This window comes from Panthera leo, chromosome B2, assembly GCF_018350215.1.
Source record: "Panthera leo isolate Ple1 chromosome B2, P.leo_Ple1_pat1.1, whole genome shotgun sequence".
NCBI lineage: Eukaryota > Metazoa > Chordata > Mammalia > Carnivora > Felidae > Panthera > Panthera leo.
This window is the reverse complement of record NC_056683.1, coordinates 42,969,317-42,992,952: the sequence shown is the minus strand read 5'-3', so window position 1 is coordinate 42,992,952 and position 23,636 is coordinate 42,969,317. Positions and strand designations below refer to the sequence as shown.

The following is a 23,636-nucleotide window of genomic DNA, read 5'->3' as shown; positions in this document are numbered from 1 at the left end:
AGGAGAAGATACAGGGGCTTTGGTTGAGGAAAGAGGAGGAAGTAAGTAAGAGCTTTTCATTTCTCTATGAAGGAGGAGGGGCAGTCATCTGCCAATAGTTGGGGAAGTTTATTAATAAACTAATGTGCACTGAAGTATTTAAGGTTAAACAAAAGAATTAGCGAATGAAAACATTAAATGTCAGGGAAAGGAGACTTCCTGAAGATCGTTGAGTCTGGGAAGTCTTGGAGACCTTGAGCTTCAGTTGGGCTTTTCTAGGCAGCTGGGATTTGGAGAGGTGGAGAGGAGACAAGAGGTACTGTAAGTAGGAAGAACTGTAGGCTAACGATTCTGAACCTGGGATGGTTTGGGAGATGCTGGGCATTTGCTTTGACTGCTGTAGGGAAAGGAGGCTGCAGAGGTCCTGTGGGACTGATATTGGACAAATTTTATCCTCCAGGGGAAGGAGAGCTATTGGATGCTTTGAGTAGAGGAGTAACCACTACTTGTTTATTTATTATGTTTATTTATTTATTTTTTGAGAGAGAGCAGGAGGGGCAGAGATGGAGAATCCTCAACAGGCTCTGTGCTATCAGGGCAGAGCCTGATGCGGGGCTTGAATCCATGAACTGTGAGATCATGACCTGAGTGGAAACCAAGAGTTGGATGCTTAACCAACTAAGCCACCTAGGCACTTCAAGGAGTAACCAATATTTAGAATGAGTACTCTGGAGCTGTATGCAGAATTAATTAGAAATGTGGGAGATGGGTTTAAAAGATACTCTAGTAAAGGTATTAAGGCAAGATTGAAAAGGAAGGGATTGAGTTAGAATTGCTTTATTAAGAGAAAATATGCCAGGACCAGATTGCATGGAGGTAGGCAGGAGAGGAGCTGGTGAATCAAAAATGCCTTGGAGTTTTTGAACTTAGGCAACTAAAGAGTTGTGTTGTTCATACAGAATCAGGATGTTGGACAGGGAAGCGGGTTTGGTGGGGGAAAATGTACCAGGGAATAGTATATTACAGAGGAGAGTTTTTCTGTCTATGAATATGAAGTCTTTGATAATTATATTAAGATGGCGATTCTCTGCTTAGAGCTGGTAACTTGTCATTTTGATCGTTGGGTGTTGCTTATGAGTATTTGTATCTTCTTATCTATGCCAATTAGAATCAAACTGATTTTGGTTAGGAAGCACTTACTCCTGTTCTAATAGTTTTTAAGAAAAATTATTGCTCGTTGAATGAATGGGAAGGAAGAGTATTTACTATCATACATTGCTCTTTATGGTGCTTCATGGTTTTCAGAGTACTTTTCACTTCTGTACTTTTAGTAATCCACTGGCATATGGGTAGTTTAGATGTGCTGTTCACTTTTTTTTTTTTTTTTTTAGTGTGGCTAAATATGCTTTATTTTCAGATTTTTACAAGTGTTAAATCTCAGGACAGTTTCCCCATAATAATTGACAGGTCTTAGTTCCTACTTTTGCCCCATAGTATCTTGTGCATTATCTCCAACCTCATTCCACTGAATATATCTGATCGATTAACTTCAGTAGGCTCTAAGCTACTCAGTGGCGGAGACATGTCTTTTTTATCTTTGTATTTGTTATACTGTTCAGTAGTTTGTTCATTCACCCAGCATTTACTGAGCATCAGCAGTGTTAGGCAGTACTTTAGGCACCAAAGTTACAGAAAAATCAGTGTCCCTATCGTTACGCAGTTAGCAGTTTGATGACAAGGAAATAGTTACACTATAGTATGAGAAGTGCTATGATTGATGCATCTTATCTCAGGTTCTGAACTCATTTAATATGTAGTAAGTGAATACAAGTGATTTTTAGTTATGAAAATAACAATCAGCAGTTTCAGGAGAATTGTTGATTTCCAGACAGTTACACATGAATCATCTATTCTTTGGATTATTCATGAGATGTTTTACCTGGTAATTGTATGGACACTTGAGCTTTATATCTTCTGAAGTCCACTTATTTAAATATATTGGAATTACCATTGTGTTATCCCAAATACTAGGTATAAAAGTTTTAAAGTTGTGTATAATTAAATTATTTTGTTTTTTACATTTTCAGTGATTGATCATTTTGGTAATTATTTTTCACAGCGAGAGAAATTTATGCTGTGATGTAACTTGAGTTTTTTTTGTTTTGTTTTGTTTCTAAACAACAAAACTAAAATGCAGTGTATAATAGTGTTAGCTTAACCTTAATTGCTTCCTGCCTTTGGAGTTCTATGAAAATGAGAATGTTCTGACTGTAACAGTTTTCTACTAATTTATGTATGTGGGATGTTCAGGTTATGCATGGTTGGAATTGAAACTGTTCATACTCAGAATCAGTACATAGGTCTGCTGAATTAATTTTCCTCAGCGGTGATGTAACAGAAGAAATGATAAAACATTCCACTTTTAATAAATGGGTAGACTGATGGATTTCACAACACAGATATTTATGTTGTTTTGGTGTGCTATAACTAGTGATAAAGTTTCCAACTCTTTGAGGTATTTGAAGCCAAAGATGTCTCATGGTATTTCTTCTTTGGTCATTTAGCAACAAAAATATGAGCTGTAATTAGAAACCCGGTAGCATGTTCATTACTTTTTTGTTTAATTCACATTTGTAATGTATAACTTGACTACAGTTAAAACATTTTTTTCCATTATGGTATTTTCTGAGGAAAAGGGTATATCCTCGAGCTCCATTGTTTTAAAATAAAAGATGTCAGTTTTTCTACTCTGGAACAAGATTTTACAGGTGTGATATGGTATTGACTATTGACTTAATGATTGGGTTTAAATATGTATTAATCAGAGATGAACTTAGTCCTCGGGTTCACATTTAAACTGTGGCATGTTGAAATAATCTAGATCTCCATCTGCACATCTGAATTCATTTTGTAAAATATGGCAAACAGCTGCATTTCAATCGAAAGCTAAAACGACTGCAGGACATTAACCCATTGAGAAGATTACAGTAGGTTTTCAGTTCCATGTTAACTGTATTTATTAGAGAAAATTGACTTGAGTGCTTCTGCTTTTAACTGACTTTTTTTTTTTTTTAAATGTCTAGGAGAAAGGAAATAAAGCATTGGGATGATAGGACTTTGATGTGTAAAGAAGTTATGTCTAAAGTTAATTATCTAAAATCAAACAAAATTTGGGTATGGGAAATAATTATTTTAAAGATTCTAATGAGCTATCAGCTCATCATGTCAGAAAAATGTTATTCACCTGCTTGATGTAAAAATTAAATAACTGACTGTGGAAGGATGATCGTGGTTATAATAAACTAGGATTGGGACCTTTTACCTCTTACCGATAAATACTCTTGATGTGAAACATTTGCAGTAGGGGGACAACTGAAGAAAGCTGTTTTAATAGGAATTAACTTTCTGAAATGTCTCCTCTTCAGAGAGAGTGAAAGCGGGGTGACTAAAGGGGCAGGCTGCTCCAGCAACGTCAACAGGACATTTGGCCACAGGATAATCCCACAGACTGACATGTCTTCAAATCTGACATGAGTCAACTTAAATCCCGTTTTTGGAGGCTGGGGTTAATACACAATCTTTGAGTTTAACGTTTTCTCCATGATAGCATATCTTTGCCAGTATTCTCCTGGGTGAGGGAAACATTTTCTGAGGTTCTTGGGAGAGCCAGGTTCCTTGTTTTTTTTTGTTTTTTGTTTTTTGTTTTTTTGTTTTAAATCACTGCCCTGATTCTGTAGGACCATTCCTAGAAGTAGTTGGGTTCCTGTCTATTTTCCCCCAATCTTGGATTTGGTGATGTGAATTGTTTTTTGTTTTTTTTTTTTTAAAACCTGAGTTCTAATCGTGATGCTTCTTATCCTATATTTTTGTAGAAAAAAGGACTTACTTTAAAAATCTTTGTGGAAAAGAAATCAGGCTTAACACACGTTTATGGTCTTTAATAGCATCAGCTTTTTTATGTGCTTTAGAATTTTGGTTTTCAGGCTCAGTTTGAGTGAAACTTTTTCCCTTGTTTTTCTTTGCTCTTGCATTTGGCCTGGCCCTAAGGGCCCTCTAACTAGACCATGACTTCTGTTGGCAGATAGTTGGCTTTGCCACAGAAGGATATTGTGACACTCAGATCTAGCTAACCAGCTAGCCTGCTGTTTATCTTAGTCCTCTGTCCTGTTGACTTCTCAAAAGCTTCTTCTTTTCTTTTTTAAAGTTTATTTATTTTGCATGCATGCGTGCATGCATGCAAGGGGGTGAGGCAGAGAGAGAGGCACAGAATCCCAAGCAGGCTTGGAGCTGCCAGCACAGAGCCTGGTGTGGGCCTTGATCCCATGAACCATGAGATCATGACCTGAACCCAAAATCAAGATTCAGACACCAAACCAACTGAGCCACCCGGGTGCCCCAGTACTACTTTCTTTTATCATATGTTCAAATCTGCAAATTATTTTTATTGTAAGGAAATTATATTGCAACGTTTATATGGACATACAAAATAATAGCTAACATTTATTGAGCACTTACCGAGTAATAGTTGAGGCTTTTATCTACTTTTATTGTGATGTTATTTTCACTAATTCTTGTTTATAGGACTGCCACATGCATTAAATAAAACAGCATATATTAGGTTTGGCATCTACTTTTCCTATTATGCATCGGCTTAATTTTATTGGGGGAAAAAGTCACATTTTAAATTGATGAGTTAGTTAACCATAAGGTAAAATATCACACTACTTACTTCTGATGTGCTGATTGACTTTATTTTTATTATTTATATTTTAGGGTTTGGTTCAAATGGGGGTTAGATTATGCATTGGTTTTCTAATTCTGTGTTTTGCAGTTGTGCAGTTCTTTGTATTAACGCTCACTTGGAACCCGAGTACATGAATAGGAAAATCAGAGTTGTTCTGTTGTTCTGGTTGGAACTGGGAGGGTGTGCTTAGAGACCCCTTGGGAGCTCCCTGAAATATTGCCAGTGAACCTTAGGGCTCCCTGGAACGTATTTGGAAACCATGGAGTTCTGTTATTTTAATGACTCTTTTTCTTCCATTATTTATTGTAAAATTGGTACTAAAACGTTTATCACTTAAGTCGGTAATTTTTGATATCATATTCGACTAAGCAGTTTTTCCTTTTTGCTATTTCATTTAATAAAGAATATTAATAGGAACAAATCAGATTTATGTAAAAATTAGAAATTTAAAATTTTCTCTACTTTTGAAGTAATTTATAATTGCTTCCACTCTCCATACACTTGTTTATAGTTAAATACATTTTGTAAGCCTTATTTCTTTTTTATTTAGATGAATAATACTGCAGCCAGCCCAATGTCTACTGCCACTTCAAGTAGTGGAAGAAGTGCGGGGAAGTCGGTAAGCTTTGCAGCAGAATTACAGAGTATGATGTGAGTATGTCTCTGCATCACACTTCTTACTATTTCAAGTTTATTCATTTGATAAAAGACAATAGAAATAACAACATTTCTAAAACTTAACTTTGAAATGTGTACTTAACGAAGTAAAAATGCAATAGTCTCTTCATAGTTTAAATAGCCATATGTAGAAGGGGCAAAATAGGTTAATAATGCTCCAGTAGTGCTGTATCTGAAAAATAAGTACTGGTTCATCTTTATAAAAGAATGAACAATCACTTAAGTCGGTTTGCTCTCGTTATGATTCTCTGCTCAAATCTGTGTTATGGATTGTTTATTACTATTTTAGTTTTAGATTTAGAGGACTTTGAGGTTGATTATATTCTTGGATAGTTGAAATGTTTTCACGGAGAGGTTCTCTGTTTTTCTCAAGTATCATAATAATTCCATGAGCCTAATTTAAATTACTTTTTAGTTTTGATAATATTTGAAATCACTATATTGCTGAATGTTGAGAAAAAACATAGAACATCTAAAAAACACGTGTGTTCTTTTTGAGAAATTGCACAATCATTCTTTCCTTAAGACTCTTTTTAGCTTAATTTCTTGTTTCTTGCATTGAGTGACATGGCAAATCTTGATTTGAGGGGAGGTAGCATATTTATTAGAAATGTCTGCTGCCATATATTCGTTTTAGTTTATTCTTAGTTCAGGAGACAATTACTCGCCTAAGTGGGACAACACATTAGAACTCTTCTTTTCCTGTAGATACATTATTTGTGACATACTGGGCAATTTGAAAAGAATGTTTCTGTGGAAGGTTTAAGTATCTTCCTCTTGTGGGTGTATATTGGTAGCCTTCATAGAGGGTTAACGCTATTGTGTGATGATTATTGTTCAGATACGTAGGCTGTTCTATGCTCGATAAACATAACTTTAGACAGCACTGAGAACGTTTAGGTCGTAGGTTCTCAAACCTTTTGGTGTGAGGTTCCTTTTACACTCTTAGTTGTTGAAGACCTTAAGCAGCATTTGTTTATGTGGGTTTTAATCCGTTAATATTTATTGCCCAGAGTTTAAAACTGAGGAATAAAAAATTAGTAATTTACTTGCAAAATGGTATACCTATTACATGTTAACATAAATAGCATATCCCCTATGAAAATAGTTATATTCTTAAACCAGAAATTGATAACGTATTTTGTTAGATAAGATGAGAATAAACTTAGTATATTAAGAGTTGTATGAGGTGAACCTGGGTTTCAAATTATGGAAATTGTTAAGGGTTTTATGCTGGTATAATTTTTATATGATAAGCATTTTCATTTTAGTTTTGTAGATTTACATTAAGAATGTTTTATATTGCATTCTGTTAATTATGTTTCAGAATATCAAATGTGCTTTAGAAGGTTTACAGTAAAGTGAAGAAATTCATTTTCTTGTAGAGCTGGTTCATTGATTTACTTTGTGTTTTTAAAAGCTTTTTAATTTCAAACTCATAAGAGAGTAGGATAATGAACTCCAACTCCAATGAACTCATGAACTCCATAAAATCATCCAATTTTAACAATAATTGTGTTTTGCTAGTCCTACTTAACCTTTCTCCCTACTGTCTACTTTTCTTTCATACAGTATTTTAAAGCAATTCCCAGACATCATATTTTAAAGTTGGCGGTATTTATTAAAACAATGTATTTGTTGTAAATAAAAAATAAGCTCTGTAGCATAGGTCAGCACACTATGGTCATGGGCCAATGGACTGGCTGCCTGCTTTTGAAAAGAAGATTTTATTGGACCACATCCATACTCATTTGCTATCTGTCACTGCTTTCATGCTATATGACAGAGTATTTGTGACAGAGACCATGTGGCCTGTAAAGCTGAAAATATTTACTGTATGGCCCTTTACAGAAAAGGTTTACCTGGTCTATAGAAACAGCTCTCTGTAAGAAAGCTGTATTTCCTTTTGTCATTTATACTTAGGAGAGGTTCTTCTTAGTGCATTTGATAGACTGCAGGCCACTTAAGAAAACAGAAAAAAATAAAAGCTAAATTCAGCACTTTCTTATTAAATACTTTTGCAAACATCTTCTCAACTAATGTGCTTAAGCTGGATTCAGAATGCAAAAGTTATTGTTGGCTACAGCTTTGGAAGAAATGTACATTTTCCTTCTATTTCAGACCTCTTAGAGAGACCATTCCTAATAGTTACATTCATCATTTATAGTCTGAAGTTATTTTTTTCCCCTTATGAATTGCTTCATAGAACACAAAAAAAGGGCCCAAATTGGGGGAAACTTTTCAAATTTACCAATGTTTTTTATTGGTGTAAGGTTTTTAGGCTTTTGATTATATAAGAATAAGTATACATTTATTGTTGCTTATTTCACATGTGAAGTGCAGCCCTAAGTATTCATCTTTATTTTGTGTTATAGGAATTTCATTCTGTGAATCCTTACCCGCTTGTGTCCCCCCAACCCCCACCAGTTCTGTTCAGTCTGTTTGTATTGTATTGCTGTTTTTATTTATTTTTTAAAAATGTTTATTTGTTTTTGTGAGAGGGAGTGAGCAAGCAGGGGAGGTGCAGGGAGAGTGGGAGACAGAATCTGAAGGAGGCCCCAGGCTCTAGGCTGTTAGCACAGAGCCCGACACGGGGCTTGAACCCATGGACAGTGAGATCATGTCCTGAGCCAAAGTCAGACGCTTAACTGACTGAACCACCCAGGTGCCCCTGTATTGCTGTTTTTTAATCTTCTGCTGTCATTTCACCACTAATGAGCTGTTTTTCTCTTGGCTCCCTGCCCTCTAAATAAGTAACAGTATTGTGGTATCATTTCCAGGGGATAGTTGCACTGTGAAAGGTGTCTAATTGTGAAACACAAATGACATTGTCCTGATCAAATACAGAACTGGCAGCTGGTCTGTACTGTTAGCGCCTTGAGAGAATTGACCATATTTTAAGTTTGTGTTGTAAATTCTACCAGTGAAGTATTCTTTAGGAAGTGTTCTACAGATTTTAAACTAAAGGACGAGCCATCAAAGAGTTGGTGGGTTGGGGATGACAAGCAGCTTTCCCTTACCGAGTACATATAACTCAGGACATTTGCTGTATGTTTCTTATCACAGCTCTTTGAGTAATGTGTGCTGGGAGGGCCCAAGAGGCTTTTCATTTTTAAGTTACTGAACTCAAGTAGCCTGTAAATTACAAAGTGAAATCTTTTCAATCCACATTGCAGGTATTTTAACAAACTTCTTAAGAATTTTGATTAAGAGCCCTTCAAGGAGTTTTCATTGGATATTTTCTTCTTTATTTTACTCATTTATATATTTCTTGCTTTGTTATATTGTACTTTGTCAGGTTTTTGACCTGGTGATGATGCCAGGTTTCACTGCTTGGTAGCATTTAGTAATTCTCATGCAACTAAATTAAAAAAAAAAATAATGGTTTTGTGTTTACACGTCACTTACATTTTATAAGAATTCTTCCAAATGAAAGTTTCATCCATATTTAAAGTTCACAGATTGAAAAGAAATTTTTTTATTCAGGAGTGTTTTTTTATATACAATAAAATTCACTCTCTTAACTGTACAGTTGTGCAAGTTTTGCATTTTTAAAAACCAACATTTATTGGCCTCCTATCTGGTGGTACCTAAATGCCTTCAGAATAGTGCAGCAATAGAGAAGGGTTGTGGAGACACGTGACTGTCATGTGATAGGATGTGAGCAATTAATTTCATGGTAGTACAAGGGAGGGAGTGATGACCTTCTGAGGGTAAGCTTCCTGAAGTCTGTGCTTCTGACTGCTTCCTGGAGTGTCCTTTAAGTATTCTGTGAGCATCTCAAACTTAGTATGTCCCAAACTGAACTAGTACAGTAAGATTTGCTTCTTTTCCTGGGAATTTTTGGGGTATATAGCAAAATCTGTTTATTCATTGCTGCATTAGACTAGGGCAGAGTTGTCTATGTAAAATGGCATCTTTTGGCTATTATTTAACATTATAAGTTTTGAGCTGTGAGAGAATTCTGTTCCCAGTTCTATCCTCACGCTAATCTGTCTTTAAAGAGACCTGATATGTAAACATAGGAATTAGTAATAGATGTTCATTAAACTCACGCAGGGTTGCTTCAAATATTGAGTTTCCCTACTGTGTTTAAGTTTTTAGGAAATTGGAGAAAAATTCTTAAAGGTAAACAGTGCTGACATTTATTACACCTTCAGGGATGCTTTAATAATACTGATGATCATAGTGAATGCTTGTGTAGAGCATAATGTGTACCAGGCACTTCCTGAATGCTTCCGTATACCATTTCGTTTCTTTCTTTCATTTTTTTTTTTTTTTAAATGTTTATTTTTGAGAGAGAGAGACAGCATGCGAGCAGGGCAGGGACAGAGAGAGAGGGAGACACAGATCTGAAGCAGGCTCCAGGCTCTGAGCCGTCAGCACAAAGCCCAGCGCGGAGCTGGAACTCACGAACTGCGAGATCATGACCTGAGCCGAAATCGGGCGCTTAACCGACTGGGCCACCCAGGCCCACCCCCCCATCCCCCCCATTTCATTTAATTTTCACACAGCCCCATGAGGTGAATACTGTTACTCCCCTCTCACAGATTAGAGGAGGAAATGGAGACACAAAAGTTAGTAACTTGCAAAAAATTGCCATTATAATAAGTGGCAAAACCTGGTGTTTAAGCCTGGGAGTGTAACTCCATCAGAGTCTGTGCTTTGATGTATTATGCTAAACTACATTTCAGTCAATAAAACTTTGATTCTGATCTATGAAATTTAGTTTACAAATGAATGTTTATTAATTTATGTGTGAGTAGTGTACTGTAATGAAGTAATGACAAAGCTGAATTATTAGTATTAATTAGTGTTATTAGTAATGAGGTCTAATTTTTATAAGAAGTATTGGAATGTTATTTTCATATACTCATAGCATTTATTTCAGTTTCCTATACCTGACCACCAAATCGCTTTAAGCAAGGCCATGTCAGTAATGAAGAGAAAGTATAATTTTTCATTGAAATTGTATACTTATTACATGCTCCTTATTGGATGCTCCTATTTGTGATATGTCATAATTTTGGATATGGCTACATGGTTGAATATTTAATGTAATATTTAACATAATGTGAATATTTAAATGTACCTTTTATATTTTATCACTATTAACTAATACTTTAATTCCTGATTCCTGATAATTTAAATTACACCGAAATACGTGGATGAACTTATCCTTGTACTTTTTGTGGAATGCATCTATTTGGAATATTTTACTATATACATTGGTTTATAGATACAACAATAATGAGGATTTTCAAATTATTTGAAATGGGTCACAATCTTTCCTTTTGAAAGTGAGAAAATGCTAAAGCTGATTGAGAACGCAAAAGCGCTGTGTAACTGAAAGTTGGTTATACTGGGGCGCCTGGGTGGCTCAGTCGGTTAAGCGGCCAACTTCGGCTCAGGTCGTGATCTCGCGGTCTGTGAGTTCAAGTTCCACGTCGGGCTCTGTGCTGACCGCTCAGAGCCTGGAGCCTGTTTCAGATTCTGTGTCTCCCTCTCTCTCTGACCCTCCCCCGTTCATGCTCTGTCTCTCCCTGTCTCAAAAATAAATAAACGTTAAAAAAAAAAAATTAAAAAAAAAAGAAAGTTGGTTATACTTATTTTCCTTTCAGAAATAAAAATAAGGAAATGTTCAAGTTGCTACATCCAACTGAATGAAGTCCTTGCATTGAACAAGTGTGTCATCTTATAAATGGGACAAAATACAGTTTTGAATTTGTGCTGAAATACCTCTATCAGTTATCTCATGAAAAGAAAGTTAGTAGGCCTTTGAGTTGAGGATAGTATGTCTGTCTCTAATTAGGGAGAAAAACGTGTTGCTCAGTCTTAGAAATGAATCCTTAAAATTCAGAGAAAGAGTCATTTTGGTAATTTTATATTAAGTATTCTTAGTAAGATAGGGAAAAATAGGTAAAAATTCATAGATTCGTTATTCTAAAATTGCAGTGTAGTTGCAAATTATGAGACTGGAGAACGGGAATACTGGTTCTGAGCTAGTTTGATGGTGAACCAGGACCTAGCAGATACACAGTTGTGTATAGACTTCACTTGTCTTTAGTGTGAACATTCATGCATTCCACTGTGTTCCTGAGCGCTTGCCTAGACTCTGAGAGTATCATATGCATGTATATATATATATATATATATATATATATATATATATATATATTAAATGCTTATTTACTTATTTTGAGAGGGAGAGAGCTCGAGCAGGAGAGAGGCAAAGAGAGGGAGAATCCCAAGCAGGGTCCATGCTGTCGGTGTAGAGCCTGACCCAGGGCTCCATCCGATGAACCATGAGATCATGACGAGCTGAAATCTAGTCAGACACCTAACTGACACTGCCACCCAGGTGCCCCCCCACCCACCCTTTTTTAATGTTTATTTATTTTGAGAGAGAGAGCATGTGTGAGCTGGGGAGGGGTAGAGACAGAGAAAGAGGGGTAGAGGGAGAGCATCTAGCATATGATTTATTTACACTATTCTTTCTAAAACCTGAAAACTTCCAAATTTGAAATACATTTCTCAGATAAGGGATTGTGGACTTGCATCTACTTTGTAGGGTTTATTTGAAGATGAAATGAGATACTCAGTCAAAGCACATAGTTCTTGTTCCTGGCACATAGTACATACTCTCCTGTTAGTTGTTGCCATCATCTTATAAAAAACGTTATCAGCTGGGGTGTCTGGGTGGCTCAGTTGGTTGGGTGTCTGGCTTCGGCTCAGGTCATGAGCTTGAGGTTAGTGGGTTCAAGCCCCACGTCGGGCTCTGTGCTGACAGCAGAGAGCCTGGAGCCTGCTTTGTTTTCTGTGTCTCCCTCTCTCTCTGCCCCTCCCCTGCTTGCATTCGGTCTCTGTCTCTCTCTCAAAAATAAACAAACATTAAAAAAACTTTAAAAAACGGGCGGGCGCCTGGGTGGCTCAGTGGGTTAAGTGTCCGACTTCGTTCAGGTCATGATCTCAGGTTTGTGAGTTCATGCCCCGCGTCAGGCTCTGTGCTGACAGCTCAGAGCCTGGAGCCTGCTTTAGATTCTGTGTCTCCCTCTTTCTCTGCCCCTCCCTGCTCATACTGTGTCTCAAAAATAAACACTAAAAAAACTTAAAAAAAACTCAAAAAAACCAAAAAAATGTATCATCAACATATGATTAGGAAACTTATAAAAATGTAAGTGTAGGGGCAGATGTTTGCAGTTTTATGGGAATAATTTTTATAATCATAGAGAAAAATGATTTGTCTACATTATAGCCTGTTGTCCAGTAGAACTGTCTGCGGTGATGGAAATTTCTATTTCTGTGCTCTCCAATATGATAGCCACTAAACACATGTGCCTACTGAATACATTAAATGAGTATATTTGACAACCTAAAAGAAATATGGAAAATACAAATTATACATGGACTACTACTTTTCTGGGATGCTTGCTTATATTTTTACCGAAATTGGGAAAATACATACTACATGTTATGACTTTTTTTTTGGATTTAATATTTACTTTTAAGTGCTGTTACCAGTTTTACTTTTTACTTCTTCCTCTTTGATTGTGGCTGTCATTGTCCCACAGTTCTTTAAAGATTTGGGGATATTAATTTTTGGTTACTTTGGCAGGTCAGATTTGATTGTGAAGTTTAACATTACATTAATGTTCCGTTTTATAGAAAGTACAGATAATTAATACTGAAGTGTTAATTTCTTGAAAACGTTCCTTTGTGAATTTATATATTCTTTGTCTTACTGAAAATCCCACGACTATTACTCTGAACGTATTGTATTGTACTTGATTATCATGCCAATGTGCATTTAGCTAGATTTACAGAATTACTGGTAGCTGCAAAGTTAGCATTATGTTATGAATTATTAAGTCAAGTCATTTTTTTAACATGCTGAGATTTTGAAAACTTGTTATTTTTAAATGTACCAAATTCAAAATTAATCTTTAGGAACAGTAGTGGGTAGGGGCGCCTGGCTGGTTAAGTCGGTAGAGTGTACGACCCTTGATCTGGGAGTTGTGTGTTCAAGCCCCAGGCTGGGTGTAGAGATTACTTTAAAAACACAAACAAAAATCTTAAAAATAGTAGTGGATAAAAATGGATTCTTTAGTACAGCAAATATATCAGAAAGTGGTTAGTAATTTTGGATAGGAAATGAAAATTTGATATCTACTATCACGTATTGATTATGTCCTAAGAATAAAGTCTGTTGATACAGGATGTAAATGATTCCTAAAATGAAAAAGATATAATTTCATATAAAATAATAATAGATTTTTAATATAAGGGAATGAATCTTTTTTAGTTGATAGTTTGTTGGGTCTAAGGTTTCATGACCATTTTTAAGTTGGCTGACACACAGCTCTGATTGATTCTCTAGGTGTGAGACTGATACGTAGTTTTGCGTTACATCCAAGGACATGAGAATTGATTTATTTTGTGATGTATTTTAACATGTTAACATATATATTAATACGTTTGTATATGTTTTTGATATACTAAGATACATCACAAAAATTTATATATTGGTATGAGTGTGCTGCCTTTTGCAAATGTATACTTTTTGACATCACTGCATAGATATTTAGAAAATCTTAAAGTATCATGTGCCTTTTTGAGAATACTGTAGTCATTAGGTTTTCTGAGTGGCATAACCGTTTTTTTTTCCTGGGACAGAATATAGTTTACAAACCACTGTTCTAGGGAAGAGAAGTGAGAACCAACCCCTAATCTTTGACTGCTTTCTTCCTCTTTTTTTCTCATTGATTTCTCTGTCTTGAAAGAACAATATATTTTACCATGGCTGGAACAGTGTTCGTAGCCTTTTGTGACTTTTCCCTACTCCTGTTTTACGTGGGTTAGGAATGTGTGTCTAATAGGGATAACAATGCACTGGTAATATATTTCTGCCAATTATGGGTTAAATTAAACTTTTTGGGCTGGTCTGGCAATCAATTGATACTTATTTCTTCAACAAAAGCAGCATTCTTTTTGTGTGGAAATACACTCAGTCAAACTTGGAGTACAACCCATTTCTAAGTCAAATACTGTATTTTTTTATTCTGCCTCTTCCAACCTAGAATTTGGGTTTCATAATATCCTGTATATCTCTAATCCTTTGGAAGGATATGAACAGAGGTAATATCTGTTTTTAATATACAGTAAAACTTATCTGGAATTTATAATATAATACAATTTGAGTAATTTAAAGGGTAAATTAATATAAAGGACGATAATGCCACATCTGAGTGATTTACATAGCATGATACAGTGGAAAGGGTTGTAGATTTGCAGTCGCGAGATCTCGGTTCACTTCTGTGTTGGTGGGTTTTATATATTAAGAACAAAATAACCTCCCTTACCCACCCCCGCCAAAAAAAACATAAAACCCTAAAACCTAAACCCTAAAACCATGGAAATGTTATGGGTAGGAATTGTTATATCTATATTTTATTTATAATGAAATGTCTTTTATATTTCCTTATTATAGAAGCAGTTCATGTGTTTTTCTGAAAAGAAAAGATATCAGGAGATATAGAAAGAACCTAAAGAACATTTTAAACTCACTGGGTTAAAAGCACTGTTAATGCTTTGGTATTTATCTTTCTAGTTCCTTTCCAATGCATATAAAAAATAAACACCAAAAGCTCATATTGTTACTGCTATTGTATAACTTGGATTTTTACTTGTATAATACCATAAGCTCTTTCCATATTGATAAATATATTTAATGTCATTATCTTTATAGCTGCAGTGTGTATTTTTCTAATATTTCAGCATTACAGATAGAATTGTAATGAACTTTCATTATATACAGATATAGAGCTATTCCCCTCCTTTTTTCTCTTCTCCCCCCACCCAGTGTTTTCTCTCTATCTCTGTACTCTGTGTGTGTGTGTGTGTGTGTGTGTGTGTGTATGTGTGTATGCATGTGTGTATCTTTGAGCGTGTGACTGGATATTTTGTTAGGACTAATTCTTTTAAGGTTTTTGTTGACCTTCCATAAAGGCTTTAATGAAATGTAATTCTACCAATAGTGTATATAATATATACCTTGCCAATATTGAGTAATGTGACATATGTATGTTTACATTTATTTATATGTAAATCAATATATAATTGAAGTAAATTCACAATATTGTTAGTTTCAGGTGTACAACATGATTTAATAATTCTGTATATTACTCAGTGCTCATCATGATAAGCGTAGACACCATCTATTACTATACAACATTATTATAGTATTATTGGCCATAATCCCTATGATGTACTTCTCATCTCCATGACTAATTTATTTTATAATTGGAAGTTTGTATCTCTTAATGTGTTAATCTATTTGCCCATTGCTGAGTCCACTTCCCCTCTGGCAACCACCGGTTTCTCCTCTATATTTAAGAGTCAGTTGTTTTACTTATTCATCTGTTTTGTTTTTTAGATTCCACATATATGTGAAATCATACAGTCTTTGTCTGACTTATTTCACTTAACGTAGTACCTCTAGGTCTATCCATCTTGTTGTAAATGGCAAGACCTCATTATTTTTTTATGGCTGAGTAATAATCCATTGTATATATATACCACATCTTCTTTATCCATTCACCAGTTGGTGGACACTTGGGTTGCTTCCATACCTCAGCTATTGTGAGTAATGCTGCAGTAAACATAGGGGTGCCTGTATCTTTTCAAATTAGTGTTTTCATTTTCTTTGGGTAAATACCAAGTAGTAGAATTACGGATCATATAATATTTCTATTTTTAAGTTTTTGAAGAACCTCCATACTGTTTTCCAGTGGCTGCACCAATTTACATTCTTCAGAGCAAGGCATGAGGTTCCTTTTTCTCCATATCCTTGCCAAGACTTGCTGTTTCTTTTTGATGCAAGCCATTCTGACTGGTGTGAGGTTATCTCACTGGTTTTAATTTGCATTTCTCTGATGCTTAGTGATGTTGAACATCTTTTCATGTGTCTGTTGGCCACCTGTATGGATTCTTTGGAAAAATGTCTATTCAGGTCTTCTGCCTTTTTTTCCATGAGATTTTTGGTATTTTGATGTTGAGTTGTGTCAGTTTTTGGTATATTTTGGATATTAATCCCTTATTGCATCTATTATTTGCAAATATCTTCTTCCATTCAGTAGGTTGCCTTTTGTTTTAATGATGTTTTCCTTTGCTGTGCAAAAGCTTTTTATATATTGTTGTTGTCCTAATAGTTTGTTTTTGCCTTTTTTCCCTTTGTGGGAGGAGATGTATCTATAGATATGTTGCTAAGGCCAGTGTCTGAGAGATTACTACCTGTGTTTTCTTGTAGGAGTTTTATGGTTTCAGGTCTCACATTTAATTTTTAATTCATTTTGAATTTATTTTTGTGTATGGTGTAAGAAAGTGGTCCAATTTATTTTGAATGTAGATGTCCCATTTTCCCTGTACCATTTATTGAAAAGACTGTCTTTTCCCATTGTATATTCTTGCCTCTTTTGTCATAGATTAATTGACCATATAGATGTGGGTTTATCTCTGGACTCTCCATCCTGTTTCATTGGTCTATGTGTCTGTGTTTTTTGCTAGTACCATACTGTTTTGATTACTATAGCTTTGTAGTATATTTGGAAATCTGGGCTTGTGATACCTCCAGCTTTGTTCTTTCTCAAGATTGCTTTGGGTATTTGATGTTTTTTGTGGTTTTGTTTATATATGCTTACATTTATATATATTTTTATTCATAAGTATTTTAAGTACATATATTGTCATGAAAGAATTATTCAGTTTAGTTTTTAATTGGTAATACATTCACACATTTAAAAATAGTCAGTTATTCAGTGAAACGTTCTCTTGACATTGTTGCCTGTTTTTTACCCTCTGAGTTACAACTTCTTTCCTGTGTATTCTTCCAGTTTGTCTACATATAAACACATATGAATATGTTCTTATTTTTCCTTTTTACACATGGAGTGACATGTTATAGACATTCTTTTGTATTTATTTAAAAAAAGTTTTGGGGTGCCTGGGTGGCTCAATCAGTTAAGCGTCCAACTCTTTCTTGGTTTTGTCTCAGGTCATGATCTCACAGTTCATGAGTTTGAGCCCTGCATCAGGCTCTGCACTGACAGCACTGAGCCTACATGGGATTCTCTCTCCCTGTCTCTCTACCCCTCCTCTGCTCTGTCTGTCTCTCAAAATAAATAAACTTATTTATTATTAAAAATATAGTAAATTTTATATAATAATTTTAATATAAAAATATTTAATATAAAAATAATAATTATTATTAAATAAAAAAAATTTTAAAAAATGCATCAGGAGACCTCTGCATAGCAACATAAACAGAAGACAGAAAGAATGTGTTTAAGGTCTTCTAGTGTTTTGTAGTTGAGTTATTGTTTGATGAACTTGAGAGCCTAAATAAACACAAGGGAGCCCTTTATTATTCAAAGGAAACTGAGGCAACTTCTAAATGTGTTACTTAACGCAGAAAAGGTAATAAGATCTTCATACTGATAAACAAAAAGAAGGAACAAAAGCAATCTGTAATCCCTTACCAAGAGAGAGTCTTATACTTTGGTGTGTGTTTATGTGTCTGATATAATTTATTTAAGTTTTTAGTAATTTTTAGCTATTGCTGTGATTTTTGGTAATCTTCCTTCTTTCCACCCCCAACTTAATATACTGTGAATGGTTTCTATGTTATTAGACAATTATTTTATTATATAAATATCTTTCATGCTATTAATCCCTTGTTATTGAACCATTTGATTATTTCCAGGTTTTCTACTTTTATTAAAAATAACGTAATAAGATCTTGATACCTATTACCTCAAAATCTTAGAAGAACTTTTGAATCTAAAAGCCTTTTTGATAGTAACTTCCTAATTTTTCTTCCAAGAAAATTGGACTGATTTATATTTCCATCAGCAGTTATGAGAATATCCCTCTCCATCTCTCTCTGATATTTAATAGTTGTGCTATTTTACAGCTTTTCTTTGACTACTGAGTTTGAAAATATTTTAGCCATTTATATTTCTTTATTTGTGGGCAATTGTTCCTATTCTTAGCACAATTTTACTGGGTTCTTGTTTTTCCCTATTGTTTACTGAAGCTTTTAATATATTAAAGGCATTGGCCCTTTGTTGATTGTAATATGGAAGTCTCTCCACCCTACTCCCCATCTTTTGGTTTCTTTAAGGTTTGTCTATAGTGAGTGATTTCTTTTCAATATGTAAGTTTTCATTTTTAATGTAGCTAAATCAGTCTTATACTTTATTGCTTCTGCCTTTGACAGGAAGTCCTACCTCAATTTTTGTACATATCTTCTGGTACTTATATTTCAGGTTTTTAATTTCTACAGTTTAATATTTTATCCATTATTTTGTTGTATAGTGTCAAAGAGGGTTCTAAGTTAAAACAGTTTTTAGATTGGGTTGCCAGTGGTCTAACCACCATAAATTATATAAGCCTTCCTTTTCCCTCAATTGAAATGCTACCTTTATCAGATAATAAATTATTATTTTTGAGCTTTCTGCTTTGTTCTATTAAATTGTCTATTCCTTTGCCAGTACTACATTATTTTAGTTATTATAGCTTCTTAATATGTTTTAAAATTTGCTATTATAGTTCAGGGTCATCCGCATAACTTTTCCATTTAAAATATTTCTTGTCTCTTTTCCTATTTTTATTCTTCCAGATGAATTTTTAGGGATCATTTTATCAAGTTCCAAAACAAATTCTAAGTGCAAATTTTAAGCAGTTTCATTTTTCTTTTCTTTTTATGCTTTCTTGCTGTATACTCGGATTTCAGACATTGGTCTTTTGGTCTTTGCAGTTCATTTTACTTTTAAAGTTGATTAATGAAATAATTTTACATTTGGAACGTTTATTTGAAACAACACTGGATGGAAACTAATGAATGAGTTGGTTAACTAGTGTATGATTAGAGACTCCGAAGAACTTCTCCGTTTTCTTTAATATTTGTTTTTCTTGCTTGAATGTAGAATTGTGCTGTGCCTACAATATGTAAAAATCAGCCAAACTATCCCCTCAATTTTAAATCATGCAGTTATTGTCTTAATTTTGAATGGTGAACATGACAGGAAACAAAAGACTAGTTTAATTTTTTCATAGCTATGTAAAATTGTATTCCGACAAATGCAATTATTTATATATAAGGGTGTATATGCAATATAAGTTCTAGAGAGTAACTGTAGTTAATATATTTATTATGTAAATACATGAGCTAATTTAAGCCATCCATTGGATTTTATTTTGACCATATTAACGAACATATTTTATAGTAGATCTATGCACAATTATTACCGTATATAAACTGAATACTAGGTCCAATTTAATCTTTTTTAAACTGAAATTTCATTGTTAATATCATGTGTTGTAGTCCACTTGTAATGTAGTGATGCCCCAGGGCACCACAGAGCTACTTTGCTCCTATGATAAATGATCCTGCTTTGCTACGCTGTTTGATTTTACATATTTTTATAGTTTTTTTTTACGTTTTCTCTCTTCTTTGCAGCTACTAATTTTGTTGCTGTCAGTGTGCCCCACTTTGGCAGTGTTTCACTTCCCCCTTTTTTGAAAGCTGCTTCACCAGTCTACAAGAGACTAGCAGTCAAATTTATTAGATTTGTATTTAAAAGAAGAGTTCATAAACTCGGAAAGCCAGAGACACTCTTCTGAGAAAAATCATATGATCTTTGGTGCATAAACTTAGTATCAATTTTGAGAGCTGAGTTTACTTACTTCTTAGTTCTGGTTTTGGCTGTATTTTTAATAGCTGGAATTGTCAGATGGCAGGTCAAAGTTTATTTGTAAGTCCTATGTTTAGGCCTAGATCTGTTTTCCCAATGAAACCGTGTGAGGAATTTTAGTTAGATTGGTGGGTTAGTTCAGTACACACAACATTTTTTCTTTTACCCATAAAAAATGTCTAAAGCAATATTTTCAGCTGTGCCTAATTATTATTCAAACCATTTTGAAGCAGTAGGCAAGACCACTGGCTGAGGTAGGTGAGGATGGGAAGTCGGGAAGCCGGAGGGGAGGGTAAAGGTTTGTAATGCTAAAGGGAGTTAGGGAGTGAAAGCTTCTTAGGAATATGCTTAGTCTTGCCTAAGTTGTCATGGACTCAGCATTTACAAGGGCTCTGACAGTGAGGTGGTATAATTTCTATAACAGTGCTTAGATGCTGGGTATGGGACTGGAAAAGAAAGATGATTAGTGATTTGAAGGCAGATGTGGCAGAAGCATATTGAAATTTAAGATGTTCTAATCACTGAGACTAGGCTGGTGGGGAAGGATGGGTAGAAAGTACGAGAGAGCTGATCAATTTGTAGAAAAACGGGAGAAAGAGAAGGGGGTGGAAACTGCAGTGACGTATAAAAGTAAGTAGTTTGGACGTGGTAATTAAGAGAGCTGAAGGAAGGTGCATCTGGGTGGCTCAGTTGGTGAAGCATCTGACTTCAGTTCAGGTCATCATGATCTCGCAGCTCGTGGGTTTGAGCCCCATGTCGGAATCTGTGCTGACAGCTCAGAGCCAGGCTTCAGATTCTGTGTCTCCCCCTCTCTCTCTGCCCATCCCCTGCGCACACTCTTTTTCTCTCTCTCAAAAATAAATGAACATTAAAAAAATTTTAAAAAAAGAGAGCTGAAGGAATAGAAAATGTAACAAAATAGAAGCATCAGCTTGGACATCCCTTCCTCTAGGAAGACTTTCCTGGCCTATTCAGTCTTGTTAATTGCCTTTGTGTGTGCTGTGGCACCTTAGAGCGTACTCTTACAGAGGTCCTTATTGTTTGGCAGGAATGTTGTCTGTTTCTGTTCCCCACTGTAAGCTTCATGACTACAGAGATTGCTGTAATTTGCCTATTTTTCAGTACTCTGGTACACATGAGTGCCTGGTATGTGTTAAATAGAATAAATAGGAAGTTGTGTTCATAGTGGGTAGTAACGTTTAGGAAGACCGCCTTTACGGGAGTTGCTAGTGCCGAGAAGAGGTCAGAGGTCTTCAGAATAGAACAGGTAGGAAATAGGGTTATGGGTAATCTATCTCCTACTATATGTTCGATTAGGACTTCAAATTACCACTTTATTTTGGTCATCCCCTGAGTTTTTAAGGTTTCAAGCATTTGTGTATTGTGCATCAGGTATTTATTTTGCTTCCCTATTATTAACTTGGGAACTAAAGTTTCACCCTTCCCTTTATTCTCTTTCTGCATTCACTTTAGTTTCTTCTTTATCTTTGCCTCATGAAAAACATTTTTAGGTATAACCCTCTTATCTATACTTACAGCATCTCTGATTTGCTTGAAACCTCTACCGTGTCCTTAGAAAATTGTAAGATAACGTGTAGTGTTTGGTTTGTAGAAGGCCATTTGTGGAAGGAAGTGTTTCTCTAGTGGAGTCATACAAGTATGAATGAATTCTTTTTAGTTTTCTTTTTTTTATTAGTTTTCTTTTTTTATATTGCTGTGAGATCTTTGCTGTTTATAAAATGCAAATGATAACGTCCATGTTTCAGATTTCTCATATGAACTAGGTCATATATGTCAGTCATTTACATAGGAGATTGATAGGTGTTCTGTGCAAATCTCTGTATAAATGTCTATGCCTTTTAAATTAGTTTGACTTTATAGGATTATAGATAGAATTGAACTTCAGCTTATCTTTGTAGAACCACCTGTCTGCCTTCATTCAGGAACAAAGCAGTCTGGTAGTATCAATTACTTAGACTGAATGGAAAATTTGAGAGTCCTTAGAAATTGTTTAAAGCAGTCTTTTTATTTACTGGTGAGGAGGCTGAAGAGCAGAGAGAAGGAGGTGGTTTGCCCTCGAATGTGTAGTTGGTTAGTTTTGGTTTCAGGGTCACATACCTGGTCTTCTGAACATCAGTTCCATTCACTTTCCCAGAGCCCCTGTGTATAAATTAGTGTTAATTTGACTATTTGTCCCATAGTCCTCATTAAACTACCAGCATGACTCAGTTCTTTGTTTTACTTTTGTATTTGAGATGATACAACAATATTGGACCCACTTTAAAGTGATGAGTGAGGTATATACTTGAACTGTGTATATTTAAAGCATAACTTCTTTATATGCCTAAATTCCTGTGATCATCTACTATAAACTGCTCTCAAAGTATAAAGACTTCATTCATGTAGAATGTCTAAATTTCCGTGATTAGAACCTGACTTTTAACTGACAAAAAGAGCTTATCCTTAAAATTTTTTGTTGCTTCCTTTCAGAGATGCAGTGACCTAATTACGACCACATTTCAGCAGCCAGATGTTATTTTTACAAATTATTCTTTGGTTTGAAGTTGTTTGTTTTTTTTTTTTTTTCTCTCATCAACTCCCAACATTTAGTCTAAAGCAGTGCCACCCAGTGTAGTCAGTATGTGAACTGTTTGTCATTGGTCTTTTATGAGATAACTAGCTTGAGCCAGATTGTTAACCAGTCCTCCGCTTCCCTCACTGAGATAATTTTCCTATGAAAAAAGCTGCGTTAAATGGTGCGCACAGTGATGCAGTTTGTTCACATTTTGCTGCAAACTCCTTATCTCATTGTGGACTTGTAATGAACCATTCTTAGATGATCGTCTGCTGGCAGATCACATGTGATCTAAAGGTTTATTGTGTGCAGTTGCGTTTCGTTTATTCCTTCAACAGATGCCTGTGGAGTGCCTACTGTGTGTTAGACACTATTCTAGGTCTGGGATGTAACAGTGAATAAAACAAAAACTCCTCTCATCTCATGGAATTGACATTTTAGTCCTATTAGAAATACCATTACTATTTCTGATTTCTCAGAAGTTCTGTTGTTTTTGTAGTAAAGCTGTATTTTTGCAGTTCAATCTTCTGCTCTTGAACCTTTGACCTAATTGTGCATATCTTTACATGTAGTGTAAAATGTAAAACCATTTTAAATTTAATCATCTTTAATTTTTAGTTGATTCTCCTAAGCCTTCTTGGTACAGAATTAGATTGTCCCCAACTAAAAGTTATTTCTCTTTTAAATCAGAACTTCCAGACTATTAGTAGCTAAGAGTGAGGATAATAGAACTTTTTATTCCTGATCTTAATGGAAATGCTTTTCATATTCACTCGTCAGTATGATGTTGTCTTTTGGTTTAAAGTAATTTAAGTCACTTTGAGGAGGTAGTTTTCTATTCTTGAATTTAAAAAAAAATGAAAGGGAGTTTAATTTTATCAAATGCTAAAAAGGTAATCTTTAATGTGAT

General features: G+C 34.9%; 2 protein-coding genes across 10 annotated transcripts in view; one reads left to right on the top strand and one right to left on the bottom strand.

The window, feature by feature from the left end:
* Positions 1 to 23,636, top strand: part of SUPT3H (SPT3 homolog, SAGA and STAGA complex component) — a 536,625-nt gene that overhangs the window by 6,987 nt on the left and 506,002 nt on the right. For all 4 annotated transcript variants that reach the window (XM_042938952.1, XM_042938951.1, XM_042938949.1 and 1 more), the window contains exon 2: positions 5,274 to 5,374. In XM_042938952.1, the coding sequence (XP_042794886.1) occupies positions 5,274 to 5,374 (101 nt within the window). The remainder of the gene's footprint in view (positions 1 to 5,273; positions 5,375 to 23,636) is intronic.
* The window catches only part of RUNX2 (RUNX family transcription factor 2), a 259,424-nt gene that overhangs the window by 210,405 nt on the left and 25,383 nt on the right, over positions 1 to 23,636 (bottom strand). The gene's annotated exons all lie outside the window — the stretch shown is intronic.